The following is a 21,487-nucleotide window of genomic DNA, read 5'->3' on the forward strand; positions in this document are numbered from 1 at the left end:
TTTTACTGGATAACAATGACAATTTAATTACTAAAATTTACAACGAACCTCTTTATGTACAAGGGCTATACTTAAATGGGCGAGTTTTTGAAGTTCCTATTGTTGTAGTCCCACGGGGTGCTGCGGGTTGGCCTATTTTCATAGCCAGGCTCTCCCTTGAGCACAGCTTTGTCTGAATGCGTGACATTGAATCCTCCCTTGCGGGTCCAGTCCTTAAAAAGCACAAAAGTGAATAGGGAATTGGGCATAGGGGTGTCGGCCTTACATTGCTGTTATACTTCAGGTTGTAAACCACGCCAAGAATGAGGGCGTAGCCGAGAAGAAATTTGCCTGAGTAGTACCGCAAAGATTGAGCTCTCTGCTGGCCCTATTGATCGAAAAATTCACAAATTAAAATCAGAATCGATTTTACCACACAAAATTTCTGATTGTGAGAATAGCAAAGTAACATGATTTTAGGTCCACAATTTTTGTTTCTCACCTCTGGTTGCGAATTCATTAAATTGAGATCAATTTCAAGGGTTTCTCATCATACATCATTTAGTTACAAAAAGTTCAAAATTCCTCTTAAACTTGTATTTTTCATCAATCGGTAACGCTAGTGGAGTAAAAGAATAAATATACTCTTGCTTACAATAGCAGGAATGAGGGCCTTGCAGATGGTGTCCAAGGGCCAGCGGTACATTCTCCTGATGGGGTTAAGCAGCTCATTTTGCAGCTCAGGCACAAACCTTGGCTCATTTGGGGAAAGGTGCTGGTCCTTCAGCCACTGGGCTCGCCAAGCTCTTTCGGCATCTGTCATACCAACCAGGCGTTCCCTTTCGCTGACCATGCGGCCCGCGATTGGGAACGCGTTCGGGTAAATATTCTGCGGTGCATTCTTCGGTATCGCTCCGCCTCCCATTTTTGGACTGGTCTGCGAAATTGTATTATATTATTGGTCGCATGTTAATTGAAGAAGAAGTATGTATTTAGTTTATGTTCCCGCTTCCCGCATTCATTTGAGATAGCCATTGGAAAAATATCCGAATTAATAATGATAAATTACAAATGACAAATGACCTCCGTCAAGAAAATAATGTGAAGTTTGTCTGGAGCTGGCACATATTTTTATCTTTTGAAGATTGGACAATCTTTGGAATAGATTTTGCTTAAGTAGAATATGCAAGGAATCCCTTGATTTACAAAAATATTAGCACACCTCAACAAAATGATTGGATTTTATAATAAAAAAGAGTAAAATACAAGAAAAAGACCTTCTGTTTTTCTCTCAAAATTCAGCTAGCTGAAGACACAGTTTGAGCAACATAACAGATCCAGTTTCACCGCTGCAATTGGATTACCGATACCAACAAAACAGTAGTAACTGGCGCCTGGCGGGTGTTCTGCCTTTCTTTGTATGTATAGTAACGTTTTGTAACATGAAAATAGTACGTATAATATGTATAACTATGGAAGAATAAATCGACCATTCTTCATTGAAAATAGTCGTTTTTTTACTCTTGCCAAGTATAGGTATATTCATATAAATAAAAATGTTACAAAAAACAATTGCTTGAGTGCCACGTGCCACATTCAATTATTATTATTAAAATAATATTAATATTTTAAAGCAAATATAAAGCGAATGATAATTTGAACGATCTATAGCTATAACTTATGTGAAATCAAACTTAATGGACTATACCACAAGTAGTGTTGTTTTAAATTTTGATTATTTAAATTGAAGCAACTCGCTTTTTGAACATAACATAATTATACTTACGCTATCTTATCAAATATTTTGAGTATTTTTCCTAATATTTTTAAAATAGAAAGCTTAAAATTACTACGTCTAAAGTCCAGGAATTTGAATAATATACAATGATTGTACAATGTTACAATGGTTATATTAAAAAATCGTAATTACTAGTTATACACTGAGATGTATGGAAAGAAGCCAACTGAAAACGCGATGATAGCAACCACTCATGGATGAGATTACCACCCGGTTGTAGTGTTGACAAGACGACGCATACGCCTGGAAATAAAAAAAGGAAAGCCTTGGTTACAATTGAGCTGCAATAGAGAGCAGAAGTAGATGTCAAGCAGCGAATTTTGCCCTTAATCCGACCAAACACAACAAGTAAGCCACAAAGGAGGTGTACAGGGTGAAGGGGGAGAATAAACTTGCTGTTGAGCACCTGCTCTCAGTCAGAGAAACTTGCGAACATAGCTGGGGAGCGTTACATTTGCGCGTCTGGGGCTGGGCTGGCTCATAGTCGCCCTGCGTCGCACAGACCTACCAACAAGTTGTTCGCCACTTTTTTATTTTAAATATTCCACCAAAACAAAACGCTTTGCTCGACCCCAATGAAGCTGTTTCGATTTGGAAGCTAAAAAGAAGTAGGCATGAAACGTGAAGAACGTCGAAGAGGAACTGCGAGAAAATTTGGATTTGGAGGAAAAATTTTGCGACAGACAAGCACAGGGATCAGTTCAATCAATGGAGTACCTCATAAATTGGCAATTAAATATTTGCGTCTTTTTAGCCAATCCAGGAGGGAAGATGGTGGGAACATGAATCGGGCCAACCCAAATGTCAAATATAAATATTTTAATTTTTAACTGTGCAGAAAACTTGCATTATGACAGTAAACAGAAGGACTGGAACTAAAGAGCGGAGATGCGCCTTACAAACCACGATTATTTAATGCGGATCAAAAGTGTGTTCCAAATATGACAATTATTAATTTAAATGATGAAAAATCATTTTGGAACGAAATTATCCAATTAACTATTAAATTACGAAATTTCCCACTTCTTTCGTAGCCTTAATTTAAGGCAATGGGCACTGTAATTTAGATTAGAGGATTTATGAGTTTTTTTTAACTTCTTTAAGGAGTAATGTTGTTAATAATCATCGTTGAATCGGAAATATGCAGGAGTGACAAGCCGCCACTATCCCAGAACTGTTAAGTAGTGCCAGACACTGTTTTGAACTTTTAAATAACAACTTCTGACCGACAAGTCTGGTCCACTCCTTATACTCTCCTTAGCCTTGTTGTGCTGCCTCAAATATCTTCTGTTAATTGCAAGTTTTCTGAACAACAAGATGTAGGCATGGCTACTTAAAATTTCCAGTCTGAGGGTGCGGCTCTTTCAAGTTATGTAATGGGTTCATTTGGGGCTGCCATCAATTGCTGCCCTTGCTGGCAACTCCCAGAATACCGTGAAAAAGACTTGCCTTGTATTTCTGTCCTGGTCCCTAATCTTCTTCTCCATCTCAGCGTCAGTGAGGGTTTCGAGGAATGGTGCCCATTGATCAGCGTCAGACTGTGACCTGAACGGCGCGTCGACAGTGCTCAGCGGCGCCTCACTGAAGGCGTAAGTGCGCTGGTGCCAGCTGAGCTGACCCCTGATACTGTACGCAATTGCAGTGACAAACTCTCCGCCAAGACCCAGTTCAGCGCAAAGCTTCATGGCGAACGTCTCGGGGTTGTTCTCCTTCTCGCTCATGTCCCACTCAACCTGGTCCACCAACGACGTGTTGCCAACGTGGATGTTAAGCTAAGAGGTTCAGAGTTGATTATTAAATAATTCAAATTAAATTTTAATGAATACTCGAAACACATTAGCTGAGTGTTTTTTACCTTGATTAGCACTCGCTGGTCAGGGTGCTCCTCTAAAATTGGTTGCTCAGCAGGGAAAGCGTCAATTTGCTGCCTGATGGCCTGCGCCACAGCAGGGACAAAAGCAATCGGGTTCAGATCCAGGTCATCACATAGGATCTCGGCGAATTGCTCTGGAGTTATTAAAGTTTCTATGGACAAAGAACGTGTTGTTAATACTGAATAAAACTTTCATAAATTCCAACTTTTACCATTCTTGTTCCATGTGAAAGTGTCTCTCAGCTTCTGACCCTCAATTTCCATGTCCAGTCTAACTGGCACTAATAGCTCTGTCTGGCAAGAATTTTCATAGATAGCATTGGGGTCGGTGTCATCAAAACTGCATTTAAACCAAATTATGATAAATCCCATACAACATTTTCCTTAATCTTACCAGAGTGGAAAGGTGCGCACTTTCTTGTTGCTCACCCTATTGCGGTTGATAGGAGTTGCTTGAGGCACAGCATCCAAGTGCGAGCTGTTTGGCAAAGCAGGTGCCCAGTTGGTGCTCTTTCGAGTTTTGTTTTCCCTGCAACAAGGAGTTAGAATTAAAAACCGCTCAAAGGCAGCAAATTTAACAATTTGATTTTTACAACTTTCTCTCTAAAAAATAAAAAAAATCATGTTTGCGGAGCCTAGCAGGACTAGATTCCTGGAGAATGCTTTGGTTTATAGTCTCCCTATTGAATACATCTGTGCTGTGCCCTTAGGGGCCACTTGAAGAGGTCAGCACCTCAACCGTCCCCATTAAGTCACCGCAAAAGGCATCACTAATATTTATATACAAAAAAATTAATCCAACAAATTGCACTGGCTAAGAATATCAAGCATTACATAAAATGCATTGCAGTTAATTTAATGTGCAATCTTTGACCACCATTATTTTATTTACACTACACTGCTTGGCACAGTGGTGGTATTCTTATGACAAAAACGAAGAGTGAAAGTGAGCGAGAAGTGGTACAATGAGCAGGGTGTGTTTTGGTTGTTTACCTGGGTGTTGGGGGCTCTGCAGACGAGTGAACTGAGACGGCTTTGTACTTATCATCATTACCCTCAATAATGTCCTCGACTTCACAGGCCTTCAGTAGGGAAACGCTTGATGCCAAAACGTGTTGACTTAAGCCTAAAAATAATTGAGCTCACAAATTTCCATCAGGAGACAATTTTAAATTCCAAACCTAGTTCAACTAATTTTTTTCTCTCTTCATTTGATATTGTCCTCCTGTACATTCCAGGGTATTTTTTGTACAGAGATCCTCTGAACAAACGGAGGTAGTTGCCCACCTATAAAAATATGAATGATTACACAACTCAGATTTGAAAGAAGCCCAAAATATTTTACCTCCGAGCCAATGCAGTAGAATTCTCCATTCTCTTCCAGCTGGAAGCTTATGGGTTTGTCACCGTACGTGCGAAGAGACATTTTTTGATCTGAAATTAAAATTAGAATGTGAATAATAAGAAATTTTCATTGCCATTTAAGAATTTAAATTATCGTAGATAAAAAGAAAAACAATGCGTTCAAATGCCGGCTCTTACCTTAGAGAGCGGTGCTGTTATTTCTGGCCCGCTGCTTTCCACGAGGAGGAAGGGAAATATGTAGATTTTCTCCTTAATACGAAATTATTCAATAATCGCTGAACCGCACTCAACACTGCAGAACTTGGAAAGGAATCAGGAATCTCGATGAAGAAGCCTAGATATAAACAAACACGTCAAAGCAACAACGGGCTGCTGGCTGGCTGCTTTGAGTGCTTTGCTACAGTACAGGAGAGGCGATTGGCGGAGAGCGGAGCAAAGCAAAAATGACGCTTTATTCCCTTTATGGGATAGGATGAAGAAGTTAAGCAATGAGAATGAAATTTCGAGTCACAATTTTTAGCTTTGGTTATTATTGACTTTCATACATGTAAAATATAAATAAGTATCTCTAAAAACATCAATTTTGATGTTTAAGTGACAAAATTTGGTAATACCAACTAGTATTAATTTACTCAGATACATAACTTAAATCCTTTTTGCACTACCTAATTTCTTTTGGTCGATGGGCCGAGGCCAGCCGATGCCATACTGTAAGTGCGATAGCCGGCGGAGGTGCACGATTGATCGACAAGGGGGCTAGCAAAAAGACACGACTTTGAAGAGTTTGAAGGTGTCCCACTTGCTGCTGCTCGGCATCCCCTCCCACACATTCCTAAAACAAAATTCAGATGTGTGCGTAGGATCAATCTTTCGTCGCGTCCTTTCGTTAGTCAGGTTGTCCGATTTGTGCTGATTTTTCGAGGCTCGGCCAGTCGTGGACACCATGAAGCCGAGCTTCTACAAGGTGGACATAAACCGCACGGAATGGGAAGTGCCTGAGAGGTACCAGATGCTGTCGCCTGTTGGGTCAGGCGCCTACGGACAAGTTTGGTAAGTGTCCAGATAAGAAATTCGATCGGCTACTCAGTGCAAGTTAAGTGCTAAGTGCTTTGTCACGCATTAATTGTTTGTTTTCTTACGCAGTTCGGCTGTGGACAATCAGACGGGTATCAAAGTGGCCATCAAGAAATTAGCCAGGCCGTTCCAGTCAGCCGTTCACGCCAAACGCACCTACCGTGAGCTTCGCATGTTGAAGCACATGAATCATGAAAATGTGAGGACAACTTATTTTTTTCCGTTCTCTTTTAAATTTTAACCGGTTGTAGGTGATTGGTCTCCTTGATGTTTTCACGCCCTCCAAGAACCTTGAAGAGTTTGACCAGCTGTGAGTTCATCCCTTTACAAAAATGTGAAAAGCCTTACTGATTTTTTTCTCTCTTCTTGTAAGATACCTGGTGACCCATTTGATGGGAGCAGACTTGAACAATATTGTACGGACACAGAAACTGTCTGACGATCACGTCCAGTTCCTTGTCTACCAAATCCTTAGAGGTCTCAAGTACATCCACTCTGCAGGCATCATTCACAGGGTAATTTAATTTTAATCAACCTACTCCTGGTTCAGTAGGCCTATAATACCATTCAATTCATCAAAGGATTTGAAACCGTCCAACATTGCTGTCAATGAAGACTGTGAGCTGAAGATCCTGGACTTTGGCCTTGCGCGTCCCACTGAAAATGAAATGACAGGCTATGTGGCCACCAGGTGGTACAGAGCGCCTGAAATCATGCTCAACTGGATGCACTACAACCAGACAGGTTTGAAATATTGGAAATATTTAAAAATTTAATACACAATCAATCAGGCAATCTATTTTTTTCTCAAATCGATTTTTAAAAGGATTTTTTGTCAATATAAATAGTTAATCACTTTAAATCATTTTTTGTTGTGCACTTGAATGACAAAAACAGAAAAATGTTACTCTTTATATACTTTGCTTTTTATCACAGATAAAGCTGTGCTTAAGTGAAATCTGCGCTATCAGTTTTATTACAATGAACCACGGTGGCAATAAATAATAGGCGTTTTGTTTTGGTGCAGTTGACATTTGGTCCGTGGGCTGCATCATGGCGGAGTTGCTGACGTCTAGAACCCTATTTCCAGGGACTGATCGTATCCTTTTCCAAAGTGAAGTGTTACCCCGATTGAATGAATGAATGTCTTTCTATGAAATAGGTGTGTAGACTGCATGCTATTCCCCTTATCCTTTAGTCAGATATCCACCAGTTGAATTTGATCATGGAGCTTCTTGGCACGCCAAGAGACGAGTTCATGAAGAAGATCTCTAGCGAGTCGGTGAGTTGACAGTCCGACCGAGTTGTGTAGCATTAGAGAGAGGCCAGTGTTGCATTTTGTGTCCATTTGAGAGTTTGCTGTGTGTGTTGATTGTTGTGATTTGATGCTTTGTAACAACTGCTTGGCCTTAACTCGAAGCTGCAGATATCGATCATCTAACGCGCGTTCTTGTCATGTGTGGCACTCCACAGGCTGACATGCTAGCTAAAATTACCAGCCAAGAGGTGCGATTTGTCCCTTCAGTTCTATAATATTTAGGATGAATTTTAATAATGATTGCGAATAATTCACTATTAATTACGCTACAGCAGAATCTAAACTTCTTAATTTATCTTTTCAGTTGCTGACAATTAATAAGAGTTAACACACAGTAAAGCTTTTTTATCTTACATTTACCATGGATTAATTGAAGTTAGCAGTTGAATATTCAATTGGACGAAACGTCTTCTGCGTTTCATCTCTTGTATAAGCAACTAAGGTGTATTTTTGGCTGCAAGTGGTGTTTACGTTTTTTGCATCTCACTTACAGGCTAGAAACTACATCCAATCGCTGCCAGTGCTGAAGAAGAAAGACTTCAAGGAAGTGTTCAAAGGTGCCAACCCTTTGGGTGAGTTTTGATTAGTAAAATCTTTCGCTTTTAATCGTTTGCAACTGTGCTGTAAAAACATTATATCCTCCAAAGTAATTTCATTCCAACAAGAAAAATATAGATGACCTTTTGTATTGGCATCCTAAAAATATACAATTGATCACCAAATTCATTCCAATAATATGCAATAACTTAGGGATTTTCATATATCATTTACCATGTACGATTGTATGGTCCCATCAGCTGTTGACCTCATTGAAAAGATGCTGGAACTAGACGCAGATAAGCGGATCAACGCAGAGCAGGCGCTAGCGCATCCATACCTCTCACAGTATGCCGATCCTAGCGACGAGCCGGTCTCGCCAGTCTACGATCAAAGCTTTGAGGACATGGATTTGCCGGTGGAGCGATGGAAAGGTAGGAAACACAAGCATTAACAATTATGGCACCAACTAAAATTAATCGCTCTCATTAGACATGAATGATTGATTGATTATTTCTTAGTAGTATCAATGAACATACCTCGAGTAGCTTTTTTGATTGTATTTCTAAGTAATTCAAGCATCTCTTAAACTTCATTTAATTTGACTCAATTGAAAATTTGATTCGTCGTACTAGCTAAGAAAACACTATTTTTTAACTTGCAGACTTGGTGTACCAGGAGACTGTCAACTTTGAGCCGCAACGGCCACCCCAAGCAGCTGCTTAGATTAACAATTAGGACACGCGTCCAGTGAAATGCCTATACGGCTTATTTGTTCGTTTTTTCCTGTTGATTCCCCGATAAGACCGATTTTTTTTTACTCGAACGCAAAGTCGCAGCGTCACTACTAAGGTAGGCGAAAAGCAGAGTTTGTGAACTTAGAAAAATTATAATTAGCGATCGCAGGAGGTGCTAGTGTTAGGTTGAATTTTTATTTTAATGCACATGTGCCATCATGTCACTTTATAGTGGGCAGTACAAAGTACTTAAATTACCGCCAGCGCCTCCCAGCAGTTGCATTAAGCAGTATTGAAAGTGGATAGCTTTTGGATTCACTCTGAGTGAACAAACACGAATTGGTTACTCTAAAAATTGTTTTTCTATTGGCCGTTTATTATTTGAACTAACAGAGCTGATGAATTGTGAGAGCATCATGTGAAAAATGCACAAGGTTGATTAAAGCCTTCAAGAAAAATACAGCTATTTTTAAATAATTTGTTTTTAACTTTTATATTTTGCATTGCGCGCGGTTATGGTAGTTGCCACTCCTCAATTTGTTATAAACTATTTTCTTAACCTGAATATTACAAATTACAAAGAATGGAAAGAAACAATAAATTTTAACAATCTTGAAACAAAGCAGTGTGTGTTATTTACTTTGGAGTACCGTAAGATAAGAAAAACGTGCTATCTGCTTTTACACCTCACCCCCACCGCAAAATATTCCAAACATGTTAGACCTAACTCAATAATTGTCGTTTGCCATTTGCAGCAATAATTTTTACTCGAGTTTTAGGAGCACTGGAATTTCGTAAGAAATCTTTCATAAGTTCATAATCACCTAAAATTTGACTAAGCACAAGAAAATGACTAAAATCCTGTAACAAAGAGAATTGATTTCATTTTAATTCCCCATGACAATGGAAATTAACGCAAACGTCGTGGTTAATATTTGCTAATCACGGTTGGCAGTAAAACGTTTCTGATTGAAACTCTTGTTGATCCTAAAATCGACCAGGAGTGAATTATGGCGTCAAAACCAGATAAAGATAATCCTTTCATGATATATTGTCGCGCCTATTGCACCTTGCATTCCTTTTATTAAATTAAAAAGGTTCAACTAAGGAAATGACCTAGTAATATGGATTGTGCTGCAAACAGAACTGGTCCTACCAAGAAAGAGATGAAAGGCGTTTAGGGAATTGCTTTTAAGGTGTGATATTAGAGCGTCGCAAGCACTCACGCTGATTGTGTATACAATATATCTTATTCTTTCTCGTCGGCGACACGACCCACTAAACGGAGCGGGCGAGAGAGCAAGAGCACAGGCGAAAATCGAGAGTTTGCGCGCTGCGGCCGCAGGTCGATGCTGTCTGCGGCGATAGTGACAGAATGCGGGCCGCGAGAGCAGCTCCAAGCACCGCCTAGACTTCTCTGCCCGCGGGGGCAGACCGACCCCCTCGCCCGGACCAGCATCTTAGCCGACCTTGACACAACTGCGCCAAATAAAAAAAGGCACCGCTCTTATCACAGTGAGTCTAATCTTTAAGTTATTTATTTTCTGCATCAGTGTGGTAGTAGGGTTTCTCGCGGTTTATTTTTACCAATGTGAGAGAGTGAGTAAGGTTTCCTGCCTGTCTTAAAAAAAATAAACTACTCTATCTGGTCCCCTTTTACGCTCTAATTTAGTCAGTTGCATTTTGATCCAAATGGCTTGAGTTGCTCGCAAAGCTCTTTTCGCGAAGCCCTTTCTTGTGCGTTAGCTAACAAATGAGCCAGCTGCTGGTTGTGTGTGATGGCTCGTCACGCGAATTTGGAGTCTAACCGTAACAGTATCTACTCTCTTTCAGCTGCCCGATGCACCGTAAGGCTGAGTTTGTGCCGCTCTTCTGCCCAAGGAGCAGCACGCGAGAGAGTCGATTTTGCCTTGGCGCTCTCTCGATCGCGACGACTCTCGCCAGCGCCGACTGACAGATCGAGCTCGCTAAATTGCCCTGTTTAAATTAATACATAGCTTGTGTTGCTCGAAATGAAGATCAGATGACCACAGCCGCTGCTTAGGTAAGCAACAAATAATACTGTTTTACCGCGTGCGGGTAATCATTGATTATCTATTAATTGCGCTGCCTGTTAATTGCTAGCGCTCAATTAATTACTGTAAAGGGCTACAACTGTGCAAATTGTGTTTAATGGCAAACATTTATTTCTCAGCGAAAGCGTCGGTGATTTTTAATTACTCGATGCGTGATTTCCACCAAATAATTTGTGATATTAGTTGAACAAACATTTGAGAAAGTAAAAGAGGTCATCACACATTTTTGCTAATCCTGAAAGAAGTACTATATATATCACAAAATTAGAAAATTAAATATATCTAGCACAGCCTCAATAAAAATCCATGGCAGTTGCCAAATACCAAAATAATTTCAAGAGCATCATATGTAGTTTAGCGGAAACTTTGGTAGAATAGGTCACAATTCTTCGGTTAACTCTGTAAGAGATTAATTTAGAAACACACAATGTGTTAGGGTGATTTTTAATCCTATTAACTATGCTTGCTCATCATGATGCACGTCTATCAAGTAGGTGTATTCGTGGCGAGGAATTATTATTTAGTATAAATTAGAACATGTTTATACTCATGAAAATGTTTTAAAAATCTCGATCTTTCAAAAGGAAACTGGTAGCAAAAATGTTACGGATTAAATATTTTTTATAATATAGCCTAAATTTTATACACACATAAGTAAATAACCACATATTTAAAAGATAACATAATTAATTAGAAATGGTACACATGCTAAAACGTACGCAGGTCATTCAGATTCCTATCTGATAGTACATTGAGATAGTTAGAACGCAATTCAACTGAAATTCTGCCTCAGGCCGGAAATACGTGGATTGTTGCCATGCTTGGAGGATTTGCATCATCAAATAAAATTTGTCTTGTAAATAATCAAATTCCAAAAATATAATCTTAAAAGCTAACTTTAGTTGCACATTTCATATGTGTATTCGCCTTAATCAATAGGCATTGATGGTTTTACATGCATTTTTTTTAATTTTGAACTCGTTTCAAGTGACTATTGAAACCATATGTGCCCAGAGAAACAAAAATTATTATGTTTTTTTTAGGAATATTGTTAATGTAAAATATAATATTTAGTTAAGAAACGAATGGCTTTCTGAAACGGGCGTTGAACCCAGATATTTAAAAATGTCGATAATACACAGCGATGCTTGAGTAGCGCTTTTTCTACGAGTTTTAAATTTAGCACCCGGAATCACTTTCATTCAAAAGAAAGTGCAAAACATACAGGTTTGTATTGAATTTGACCAGTCATTCTCGTCAAGTGCAGATTGCTAGTAATCGAAAATTTCGTACACCTGCTTGTACTTTCTCCACCACTCGAAAAATGAACGTTCTAGAGTTTGAAAAATGTGTGTCTCGCCGCACTAAATAAATTGACACACGTGCTTGTTCTAACGCTTTTTATAGATATTCTTCGTTGTGGTTTATTCCGTTTATACAATAAAACTAATGCCTAATGTCAAGCTGCACTATCTGGTTTTCCTTGAAAGCAGAGTCTATCCACCTCTCCTTGTTGACGCGCATTTGATCAGGTACATGTGGACCCTGAGACCCCTCTATGGTAAATCATTACATTTTTTTGCGTTCCGCGGGAATTCCCCATATAGAAGGTCGATATATATACCTTTAAGTATAACCAAGATTGTACACTGGTCGCCAGCTCTCTGGCCTGTGAGCGGAATCGAAAATTTAAAATTTTTCCCTTTGATGACGGGCAGAATGGCGGAGGAGGAGGATGCGGCCGCGACGCCTGCCAAAAGCGATAAGCAGAGTGTTGGGGACCACTTGCATTGTGAAGAAATCAGTAGCGGCATGGACGGCTGGCAGGATGGTCTGCCCGACCTGCTCGTCGTCCAGACAGATCTTGATGCTGCCAATGGACAGGACAAGAAGCTTGGTATCAAGTTCAACAATGTCTCACTCACCGTCAAAAAAAGATTTGGAGGTAATGTTGCACTAGATTAACTATTTAGGGGAAAATATTGAAATACAATCAAGTGGTGTAATTTAGAGGGTTTTATTATAATATCAAATTATCATTTCGATTGATTTTGGGTTGATTAGAAATTCTAAAAATTAATTTAAGAAATTGACGTTGCTTTTAGCGACTTTCATGCATGAATTGTGTCGACCTTGTTATGTGCTGACAATGGTGTTATCTGATTCCTAACATGAGTATCGCCTGACTCGTCGCCAATAAAAATGAACTAAGTAGCCACAAAGTAATTAATTGAGAGGCATATCTGATAAGATTTTCATAAACATAATTCCTTTTCAATGAACAGGATCTTTAACCCTCGCATTTCAAGCGTTGTCTGTCAGATTAAATCTTTTAATAGCCCACAGAGAAATTCGTATTTGACATTTGGTCCTGCGTGGAATTCACTTTCTCTCAGCTAGCGTTGAAGCATCAGCGTACAATTTTCTGACACACATTTGCTCTTTATAATGAAATAATATTTGCACACCATTTCTTTCCAGGAAAACTTTCATTTTCAAACGAAATAAAGCGTTGAAGCTATTGTTTTAAGTGATAGAAATGTTTGATTTAACAATTTTGCTTATTACCGAAAAAAAGTGAAAACTAGAGAAAGTTTAAGTCATAAAATTGAATTTGAAATTTGCTTGAATCTGCAGCTAATTTAAACGATGTTCTCTCAGGAACAAAAGAAATCCTGTCTAACCTGACCGGCCACTTTGCAAGCGGTCAATTGACTGCCATCATCGGTCCGTCTGGTGCTGGCAAGAGCAGTCTTTTACACGTGCTGGCCGGCCTCTGCACCCCATCCAAAGGTCACATCCTTCCGCGGGGTCAGAAGCGTCGGTTGATCGCTCAAGAATGCGTCTTCCAAGAGGTGCTAACGGCCCACGAGGTCCTTACAATGGCAGCCGCCCTCAAGTTGAACCTTCCAGCGGCCGAAAGGCGTGCGGCCGTGCGCCGTGTTCTCCGCTCCCTCAACCTAACACAGTGCGCCTCCACGCAATGCTCTTCCCTCTCTGGTGGACAACGAAAGAGACTGTCCATCGCCCTAGAGCTCATCGATGAACCACCTGTCCTAATTCTTGATGAACCAACCACTGGTACGTGAACAATATTTTTATAAAAATCAATTTGGAAAAGCACGATAACATATTACTAGGTGGAGCTACTCAATTATATCTGAAAAAAAAAACGTTTCATCCAGCTTCATTGTCAACAACTTATTCTAGTGGAAATGAGGCAAAAGTATTTATTTATTACGACGCGTCATTTCTATATCTTTGTTAGAGAAGACACGACGACGCATTACAATACGTGAAGGTTTCTTGTGAATGGTTATATTTCTTAACTGCAAGACGTGTATACTGCAATTACCTTTTATTGCTTCTTTTTTATTTCTGCCCTTGCCCCAGGGAAAAAGGAATGTATTTTAAGCAAACATGAAATTTTCACTTTGTTCTCTACAACGCAAGAATTGCTGTATTTCTCATAAATAATTTAGGATAAAATCCAAGAGTAGCTGCATTATTTTGATGCGGTTGATTTAGTGCCATTTAATTTAATTTATTTAAAGCTTTCAAATTTTTCTACCTTTTCAAGACCAAACCAAAAACCAAAGCTTTTAATTTAAGGTCTGGACAGCGTATCCGGCTTGCGTTGCGTGCACACCCTGCAGCGGCTGTCTCGATGCGACGCGCGCACCATAGTGTGCACCATCCACCAGCCAAGTGCCCGCTTTCTGCAGCTCATGGACGCGGTGTACTTGCTGGCCGCCGGACGCTGCCTCTACAGCGGCCCTGTCGATGGTCTGCTGTCCCAATTGGCCGCAAAGAACCTCATCTGCCCAACATACCACAACCCTGCTGACTTTGGTAAAAAATACGACTTATTTTCATGCTGATATTCACACAAAAACTATTCACACAGCACTTGACGTGGCTTCAGGAGAATATGGCACTGAGGTGGTTGATATACTCGCAGCCGATGAAGTGGCGAAAAAATCACCAACCTCATCTCACTTCCTCAAAGTAACAGAGGGTAGCAGTGGTCCTGCTACTCCCTTTTTCAGACAATTTTTCACATTGACGTGGAGATACTTGTACATTATGGTCAAGCAAAGGGTAAAATGAAGAATTTTCTATTTTCACGACGCTAATCAAACTGATCATTTTCAGTCTGTGACGCTGACCAAGGTGATTGTGCACCTAGCAATCGCTCTTGTTCTTGGCATCTTGTACTTTGACATGGGGGACGACGCCTCACGGGCTCTCAACAATGCATGTCTTCACGTTTCTGTGCAAATCTTCCTAGTTTTCACTGGTCTCATGCCCACTGTGCTCACATGTGAGTTTAATATCCTATTTCTTGGCATTTGGAAAACAGCATCTTTTTCACTCATCAAGTGTTTGATGGAATTAAAAAAATGTAAATTCATGTTCCAGTTTTATTTCAACATAATAACTAGAATAACCAGTCCACAAAAGCGGATTGCATTCTTGCAATACACGTAATTGCATTATAAATCAACACCTCTAATTTTATTTTTGCAGTCCCTGCAGAAAAGGCCATCTTCAAACGCGAATACTCTAACTGCTGGTACACTCTAGAGTCGTATTTCATCGCCTCGTTCATCTCAAGCCTTCCATTGGCCATCTTCAACTCAGTTCTGTTTACCTCCATAGTCTATTGGATGAGCAGCCAACCGGCAGACTTGTATGTCTACCTTGTCAACGTGATTGCGGCTACGCTCACCTGCCTCAACGCACAGAGTGCAGGCTGGCTTGTCGGCACTGTCGCAGGCTTATCAGTAAGACAGATTATTTTTTGTTTAAAATCTCTTTATGAAATTCCTAGCTTTATAAAGTAATATAATTGAAAATTTAGGATATTTATCATGCAATATTGAGAACACTTTAACGGAACAGATTTTTTTCTATGGTCATGATGCCCTTGGTTTGGTAATAAAATCAAGTAACCTTGAGACGATAAACAAGCTTTAATCTTATGGATTAAAATAATAACGAGTAATCATCAAAAATAAGGGGAATATTATCTTTATTGTAGTTTTTGTCATTTACGCAAAAATTATTAATAGCTTTACTTAATAATGATGATTTTCCTTGAAGCAATTCTAGTAGTAAACAAAAAATTAAAAAAAGATGATGATAAAAATTGTTTTAATTTTCTATTTATTTAAAATTAACTATTTTTGAGCTTGTAATTTCTTTTCCATAGAACGGTATGTTCCTGGCACCCCTGACTGGCGTGCCGCAATTTCTGTTCTGCGGCTACTTTGTCGCACTGAGCACGTCGCCATTGCTGGTGAACATGATCGCCTACACGACTAGCTACACGATGTACAGCTTCCACGCCTGCATCTCCACCATCTATGGCCCGGAAAGACCCAATCTTAGATGCGATGAGCTGTTCTGCTACTTCCGCTCACCGTCCAAGCTGCGCGCGTTCCTCGACACGGCTGACAGAAGCGTGTTCGTCGACTTTGCCGCCCTGCTCACCTTCCTTGCGGTCATCAATCTGCTTACTTTTCTCGTCATGAAGATCAAATACACTCATCTCCAAAAAGGAAGCCATCTCCGCCTCTGTCTGTGATTTAATTAAATCAAATTTATCATGACAAGAAAAGGAAACCTATAAACGTTTTTAAGTGCTGCAAGGAGTGTTTTGGACGACAACTCTGCTAAAAGAACACTTTTTTATATGTGATTTTATTTTGTAATCGAGTGCACCAGAAAAATACAAATTTTCCATCTATATTGGCTGTTTAAATATCAATGCCCTTACAATTAGCAAAGATTTTTCTTTAAGTTTTGATTTCATGGTAAATTAAATATTTAGTATCGCATATATATGTTCTTGAAATCCGGGTAATTAGGTCATGCAGCTTTATCATTAATCGCCTTGAACTTGCGTTGCATCAAATTTCAGGATTTATCTAACTCTGGTCCGGTAATGCGTTATCTATGATGATATCTGAGTTTTGCGCGTCACAAAAAATCAATGACAATAATATAATGGTCATCGTAACTAAGAGGCGGAAGAACCACACTAGTGAATCCTTCAAAAGCGTTTGAGAATTTGATTTCGAGATAAGAATAAGTCGCGGCCTTGCCCCGTCTCCAATCTTTTCACTACATGCAGACAGGACATGGACGAGAACCAAGACGGACCGCTGCCTGATCTGCTCAGCAGCAAGCAGCCAACGACTGATCAGTCCTGGGGCAAGGTCGGAATCAAATTTGAGGGAATTTCGCTGCTTGTTCGAAATGCTAAGGGTGGTGAGTGGTACAGATATGTCAATAATTTTCACTAATTTACGAGGATTCACTTAAAATGTAGTTTAAGCAATGACCGTTTATTGTTGTTCATTTTTGGATATTTATATTTGTCCGTACACTAATTCATCTTCGTTATTACGTTTTTAACACGTTATATTTTGTAACAGGATTTCTGACAGTCGTAGATTATTTATTTATCTTATCACTGTCAAAATTTTGTGAGTAATTAACAAACTTGCACTTGATTCGAATAATAATTAATTACTCACACGTGTGAATTAACCAAATGAAAGAAAACTCGTAAAGTAACTAATTTCTTAATTAATTTTTCTCAGTGCACAGACTAACATATCGTGATAACTTGCAATTGAATTTTTCACATCCGTTAAGTCAAAGTCTAAAAAATTGGGCTTTGATAACTTATAGTAGCAGATCCATTGTGAGCTATGTTACATTATTTATATTATAAGGAAACAACAAGAAATGCCCAACGAAAGTTCCTCACTTTTTGAATTCACGGCTTTCAGAAAGAAAAGAAATTTTGTCCAATCTGCACGGTCTGTTCCCCTGCGGACAACTGTCGGCGATCATCGGCCCTTCAGGCTCGGGAAAAAGCAGCCTGCTAGAAGTGTTGGCCGGCCTGCAGACGCCCTCGAAAGGCTGCGTCCTTCCACAGGGCCAGAAGCGGCGTCTGATCGCGCAGGAATGCGTCTTCCCCGAAGTTCTGACGGCCTACGAAGCGCTCACGATGGCCGCGGCCCTCAAGCTTGATGCTCCGGTGGCCGACCGACGCGTGGCGGTGCGTCGCGTACTGCGCTCCCTCAACCTGACGCAGTGCGCGGCCACGCAGTGCGTGTCCCTGTCCGGCGGACAACGAAAGCGACTGTCCATCGCCTTGGAGTTAATCGACGAACCGCCAGTGCTTCTGCTGGATGAGCCAACCACAGGTTTGTGAGTGGGTTTTTATATCTTATATCAGATTCATAGTATAAAAACGTTATTATATCATAAAAAATTAAAATTGGAGGAATTTGTAATTTATTTAAATTTTAATGGCTTACTAACAATTAGTTGTGGTGATGCGATTAATAAAATTATAGTATTTTATGTTAAATTAATTTAAATTTCCAATTTTGCCAACAAGAAAATTTTAGAATACAAAAGCTTAGACCAGTAAGATCTTAAAAATATTCACTACAAACTGAGAGCCCTCATAGAGTTTTAATTTTTGAACGATGCCAATGAAGGCAGATGCACTAAAGGATGTCTTAATTTTTTTGTTGAAATTTAATGCAACTTCCTCGGTATATAGCAAAGCTGTTAATTTTTCCAAATTTCTACCGAAATTTCCTGCTCAACTAGTTTTTCTAAGCAAAGAACATTACGAAAAGCGATATAAATGAAGCCTGCAATAGCGGATTTTGTACTATCATAATATGGAAGCATTTATTCCGAAAATTTTTAAACAGAATAAAATGTATTTCTGGCGCTAAGACATCTCTTATTATGCAATTTCGGCAGATCTGAAAATATTTTTCATGCATAAAAAAGGTTTGGACTACGTGTCTGGGATGAGGTGTGTGCGGTTGCTGCAGGACCTCTCGCGGACCGAGTCGCGCACCATAGTGTGCACGATCCACCAGCCGAGTGCGCTAATCCTTGAGCTGATTGACAACATCTACCTGCTGGCCTCAGGAAGCTGCTTGCACAAGGGTTCAGTTGACAGTCTGCTTCCAAAACTGGGTTCCTTTGGACTCTCCTGTCCGAAGTATCACAACCCCGCCGATTTCGGTATATGATTTAAAATTTGCAATGGATGCAAGATGAACTCAACTTTGACTGTGGAATCGGCAGCTCTAGACGTGGCCTGCGGAGAACACGGGTCTGAAGTGGTCGATCTGCTGGCGCAGCAGCAGGAAATCATTCTGGCTCCCGCTGACTTCCCTTGCGAGCTCGATAAAAAGGACAAAGGGCCTGCTACGTCTTTCTTCACGCAGTTCTCAGTTCTTCTGCGACGATCGCTATTTGTGATGGTGCAGGACAAAGTGAGTAAAAATCTTGTAAAAATAGTTGTTGAGGATACTGTTCCGCACAACACGTCTCTTTTGCAGGTTGCATACACTCAAAGCCACTCTTTTTATTCTTAATTTAATTTTGATCTTCTGACAGGTGTTGACAGTGACAAAAATTTTGGTGCACATTGTGATTGCCATATTGTTGGGTGTCACCTTCTACAACTTTGGGCACGACGCCGCCAGAGTGTTCAACAATGGCGCTCTCCTCGTCTGCTTGCAGATCTTCCTTCTCTTCAGCAACCTCATCCCAACAGTGCTCACTTGTAGGTGATTTGCTTTTTTATTTAATTTTGGTTTAGCTTGGATTTTTCAGTCCCTTTGGAAAAAGCCGTTTTTAAGCGAGAGTTTTCCAATTGCTGGTACTCAATGGAGGCTTTTTACCTGGCCAGATTCGTAGCCTACCTGCCCTTGTCAACCTTCAACTCAATCATCTTTACCTCAATCGTCTACTGGATGACAGACCAACCCATGCAGGTCGACGCCTTTTTTATAACCGTCACCTCGGCAGTTCTGACTGGACTGAACGCTCAGAGCATGGGAATCCTAGTTGGCACAGTGACGAGCCTAGTTGTAAGCAACGTTTCAATTTATTCTAAAACATAACTTAACCTTGAGTGGAGCTACATGCATGAGTCTTACCTTGACCTAGGATTAAATGTCACCAACAAGAAAAATACAATGTAGCAAGAATGAACACGTTAAAATTTATTTATCTATTTTCCAGAACGGAATGTTTCTTGCGTCGCTCAGCGGAATTCCGCAGTTTGTTTTCTGCGGCTACTTCATCACTCTGAGCACCACCCATAATGTCATCAAGGTGATTGCTCATTGCACCAGCTACACGCTTTATAGCTACCACGCCATGGTGGCTACCATTTATGGACGAGACAGGCCCAAGCTGCACTGCGATGACTTATATTGCTATTTTCGATCGCCAAAGAAGTTCCTCGACTTCCTCGGTGTCACAGACGAGGGTGTTGGCGTCGACTTGGCTATCATTTTCGGTTTTCTTCTCGCCATTAACCTCGCAACTTACAGTGTAATGAAATATAAATATGCGCACCTGCAGAGGTAGCATTATTAATTTATTGTTATTTCTATCGGCTTCTCTAGGTGAATCTCATTGTTTTATTTTCGTTTTTACTGCCAAACGACAGAAAAAGGTCGGGGAAGGCATTATTATTTTATTATTGAATGTTTGTTGATTAAGAATGAAACAACCACTTGTTTGAACTTGAGAGTCGTTTTTCATTGAAACGCATTTAATCTTACACATCATTTTTCTCTCTTTGTGTTTAACCCAAGGGGGCGGCATCCTGCTCTCCAACAGAGGAGAGTTCGGGTGCCGCGCTACATAAATAATTACATAATTAATTATTATCATCAGGACAACCATCACTCTCACGGTCACAGCCAGGTGTGATTGCACTATTTTTCATCATTTCATCGAGTCACTCAGAGCACTTATGTGATTTGTGAACAGTTTTAACAGCACAACAAGGAGGTGGGGAGGGGGCGTTCGAGGGGCGAGGCTGGCCCCGGGGGCTTGGGGGTCAGTGGGTCTGGGTGCCGTTCGGGCACATGGCGCGCATCGAGGCGCAGCAGTGCTTCTTGATGTAGTAGGAGCCGCAGTACTGCAGCGGGTAGCGCGACAGCAGCTCCACGCAGCTCATGCTGGCCGACGACTTCGAGGGCAGGTCCTCACACGTGTCCTGATCGCCCGTCCCTGCAAAAAGCCACTTGCTTTACAACTTTTTCAACCGGGTTGTGGGAATTTTAACCACCCCCATGCAACCATGTTTGCGGCAAATATATCTGAGTTCAAGTTATTTGTTTATTGGTGGACCGTTTTTATGCGTTGCAAACTTTAGTGACGTTGCGAAAATTGCTCTCTAGTCTTTAGGCAAGAGAGCAATTTTATTTTTGTTACTTTTTCAAAACATTGTAAAACATTTTATTTATTCACATGCAACAGAAAGATTTAAGTGGACAGAAAAGATGAAGAAATTTGAAACTGCACTCCTCAGCTGCCTGCGAGAAATTCTGAAAAGTCAAAAGAGTCCTGCGAAGAAGTCGAACCTTTCGTTTTCATTCATTTGTTTTGTGTGCATGTCACGTATTTTGTGGGTTTGTGTGCTTCTCGCATTCTTTTGTGCTGCGCCACTTACCAAAACTTGTGGCAAAGGGGCTTTTGGTAGTGAATAAAGAATTGCTTTTGGTGGATTTGGGGGGTTTGAAGGTAGTTGTGGTTGTCGTGGTTGTGCTTTTGGTGGTGGTGACCGTACTAGTAGGGGTCGTGTAAGTCGTGCTCGGGGTCATTGGGGTTGTGTTCTTCGTCCAGAAGTGACCCCACGGAAACCTGCTAGCGGCACAGTCACGC

General features: G+C 40.4%; 6 protein-coding genes across 15 annotated transcripts in view; 3 read left to right on the forward strand and 3 right to left on the reverse strand.

The window, feature by feature from the left end:
- ND-B17 (NADH dehydrogenase (ubiquinone) B17 subunit) lies at positions 1-1,372 on the reverse strand. The gene is made up of 4 exons (XM_065479786.1): positions 1,257-1,372; positions 635-916; positions 266-367; positions 1-212 (listed from the first exon to the last, which is right to left on the reverse strand). The coding sequence occupies exons 2-4, from the start codon at positions 902-904 to the stop codon at positions 72-74; spliced, it is 513 nt and encodes a 170-aa protein (XP_065335858.1). The 5' UTR covers positions 905-916; positions 1,257-1,372; the 3' UTR covers positions 1-71.
- A 495-nt stretch (positions 1,373-1,867) lies between these two features.
- Snr1 (SWI/SNF related, matrix associated, actin dependent regulator of chromatin, subfamily b, member 1) lies at positions 1,868-5,382 on the reverse strand. 2 transcript variants are annotated; one of them, XM_065479745.1, is made up of 10 exons: positions 5,193-5,382; positions 4,996-5,084; positions 4,832-4,937; positions 4,644-4,776; positions 4,045-4,179; positions 3,863-3,990; positions 3,633-3,802; positions 3,227-3,549; positions 2,184-2,281; positions 1,868-2,020 (listed from the first exon to the last, which is right to left on the reverse strand). In XM_065479745.1, exons 2-9 carry the CDS (start codon positions 5,074-5,076, stop codon positions 2,194-2,196), a joined length of 1,164 nt encoding a protein of 387 aa, XP_065335817.1. In that variant the 5' UTR covers positions 5,077-5,084; positions 5,193-5,382; the 3' UTR covers positions 1,868-2,020; positions 2,184-2,193. The 2 variants fall into 2 exon arrangements, with proteins under 2 accessions (XP_065335817.1, XP_065335824.1); XM_065479752.1 differs by lacking the exon at positions 2,184-2,281 and having other exon boundaries at positions 5,193-5,379.
- A 413-nt stretch (positions 5,383-5,795) lies between these two features.
- LOC135936806 (mitogen-activated protein kinase p38b-like) lies at positions 5,796-9,303 on the forward strand. Of its 2 annotated transcripts, none has more exons than XM_065479775.1 (10): positions 5,796-6,065; positions 6,159-6,288; positions 6,341-6,399; positions 6,463-6,604; positions 6,671-6,833; positions 7,117-7,188; positions 7,516-7,595; positions 7,901-7,979; positions 8,205-8,378; positions 8,609-9,303. In XM_065479775.1, exons 1-10 carry the CDS (start codon positions 5,959-5,961, stop codon positions 8,668-8,670), a joined length of 1,068 nt encoding a protein of 355 aa, XP_065335847.1. In that variant the 5' UTR covers positions 5,796-5,958; the 3' UTR covers positions 8,671-9,303. The 2 variants fall into 2 exon arrangements, with proteins under 2 accessions (XP_065335847.1, XP_065335837.1); XM_065479765.1 differs by lacking the exon at positions 7,516-7,595 and adding an exon at positions 7,292-7,371 and having other exon boundaries at positions 5,798-6,065.
- Positions 9,304-9,945: 642 nt separating this feature from the next.
- On the forward strand, positions 9,946-16,508 carry LOC135936743 (ATP-binding cassette sub-family G member 4-like). Of its 2 annotated transcripts, XM_065479690.1 has the most exons (9): positions 9,946-10,196; positions 10,515-10,725; positions 12,475-12,701; positions 13,418-13,837; positions 14,369-14,608; positions 14,664-14,857; positions 14,912-15,080; positions 15,287-15,543; positions 15,972-16,508. In XM_065479690.1, exons 3-9 carry the CDS (start codon positions 12,476-12,478, stop codon positions 16,344-16,346), a joined length of 1,881 nt encoding a protein of 626 aa, XP_065335762.1. In that variant the 5' UTR covers positions 9,946-10,196; positions 10,515-10,725; position 12,475; the 3' UTR covers positions 16,347-16,508. The 2 variants fall into 2 exon arrangements, with proteins under 2 accessions (XP_065335762.1, XP_065335755.1); XM_065479683.1 differs by lacking the exons at positions 9,946-10,196; positions 10,515-10,725 and adding an exon at positions 11,394-12,288.
- Positions 16,509-16,872: 364 nt separating this feature from the next.
- On the forward strand, positions 16,873-20,345 carry LOC135947904 (ATP-binding cassette sub-family G member 4-like). The gene is made up of 7 exons (XM_065496889.1): positions 16,873-17,032; positions 17,560-17,979; positions 18,584-18,823; positions 18,887-19,077; positions 19,202-19,370; positions 19,421-19,677; positions 19,832-20,345. The coding sequence occupies exons 1-7, from the start codon at positions 16,903-16,905 to the stop codon at positions 20,180-20,182; spliced, it is 1,758 nt and encodes a 585-aa protein (XP_065352961.1). The 5' UTR covers positions 16,873-16,902; the 3' UTR covers positions 20,183-20,345.
- Positions 20,332-21,487, reverse strand: part of sona (sol narae) — a 42,199-nt gene continuing 41,043 nt past the window's right edge. For 5 of the 7 annotated variants that reach the window (XM_065496881.1, XM_065496880.1, XM_065496883.1 and 2 more), the window contains 2 exons: positions 21,276-21,469; positions 20,332-20,833 (listed from right to left, as the gene is read on the reverse strand). In XM_065496881.1, coding sequence (XP_065352953.1) covers positions 20,661-20,833; positions 21,276-21,469 — 367 coding nt within the window. In that variant the 3' untranslated portion in view covers positions 20,332-20,660. The remainder of the gene's footprint in view (positions 20,834-21,275; positions 21,470-21,487) is intronic. The other 2 variants (XM_065496885.1, XM_065496887.1) reach the window with 2 other exon arrangements.

The sequence above is a fragment of the Cloeon dipterum genome, chromosome 1 (assembly GCF_949628265.1).
Source record: "Cloeon dipterum chromosome 1, ieCloDipt1.1, whole genome shotgun sequence".
Classification (NCBI taxonomy): Eukaryota; Metazoa; Arthropoda; class Insecta; order Ephemeroptera; family Baetidae; genus Cloeon; species Cloeon dipterum.

Excerpts from the sequence above, each read along its gene's own strand:
- ND-B17 (XM_065479786.1), bottom strand. The coding sequence starts at position 904 with ATGGGAGGCGGAGCGATACCGAAGAATGCACCGCAGAATATTTACCCG. Across the intron at positions 368-634 it reads AGGCCCTCATTCCTGCTATT|GGCCAGCAGAGAGCTCAATC; the intron begins GTAAGCAAGAGT and ends TTCGATCAATAG. Across the intron at positions 213-265 it reads ACCTGAAGTATAACAGCAAT|GACTGGACCCGCAAGGGAGG; the intron begins GTAAGGCCGACA and ends GTGCTTTTTAAG.
- Snr1 (XM_065479745.1), bottom strand. The coding sequence starts at position 5,076 with ATGTCTCTTCGCACGTACGGTGACAAACCCATAAGCTTCCAGCTGGAA. Across the intron at positions 3,550-3,632 it reads ACCAGCGAGTGCTAATCAAG|CTTAACATCCACGTTGGCAA; the intron begins GTAAAAAACACT and ends TGAACCTCTTAG. Across the intron at positions 2,282-3,226 it reads GACCAGGACAGAAATACAAG|GTCTGTGCGACGCAGGGCGA; the intron begins GCAAGTCTTTTT and ends ACTTGTTGGTAG.
- LOC135936806 (XM_065479775.1), top strand. The coding sequence starts at position 5,959 with ATGAAGCCGAGCTTCTACAAGGTGGACATAAACCGCACGGAATGGGAA. Across the intron at positions 6,066-6,158 it reads GGCGCCTACGGACAAGTTTG|TTCGGCTGTGGACAATCAGA; the intron begins GTAAGTGTCCAG and ends TTTCTTACGCAG. Across the intron at positions 7,980-8,204 it reads CAAAGGTGCCAACCCTTTGG|CTGTTGACCTCATTGAAAAG; the intron begins GTGAGTTTTGAT and ends TGGTCCCATCAG.
- LOC135936743 (XM_065479683.1), top strand. The coding sequence starts at position 12,206 with ATGCCTAATGTCAAGCTGCACTATCTGGTTTTCCTTGAAAGCAGAGTC. Across the intron at positions 14,609-14,663 it reads CCACAACCCTGCTGACTTTG|CACTTGACGTGGCTTCAGGA; the intron begins GTAAAAAATACG and ends CTATTCACACAG. Across the intron at positions 15,081-15,286 it reads CATGCCCACTGTGCTCACAT|TCCCTGCAGAAAAGGCCATC; the intron begins GTGAGTTTAATA and ends TTATTTTTGCAG.
- LOC135947904 (XM_065496889.1), top strand. The coding sequence starts at position 16,903 with ATGGACGAGAACCAAGACGGACCGCTGCCTGATCTGCTCAGCAGCAAG. Across the intron at positions 17,980-18,583 it reads GCTGGATGAGCCAACCACAG|GTTTGGACTACGTGTCTGGG; the intron begins GTTTGTGAGTGG and ends TGCATAAAAAAG. Across the intron at positions 19,078-19,201 it reads TTGTGATGGTGCAGGACAAA|GTGTTGACAGTGACAAAAAT; the intron begins GTGAGTAAAAAT and ends ATCTTCTGACAG.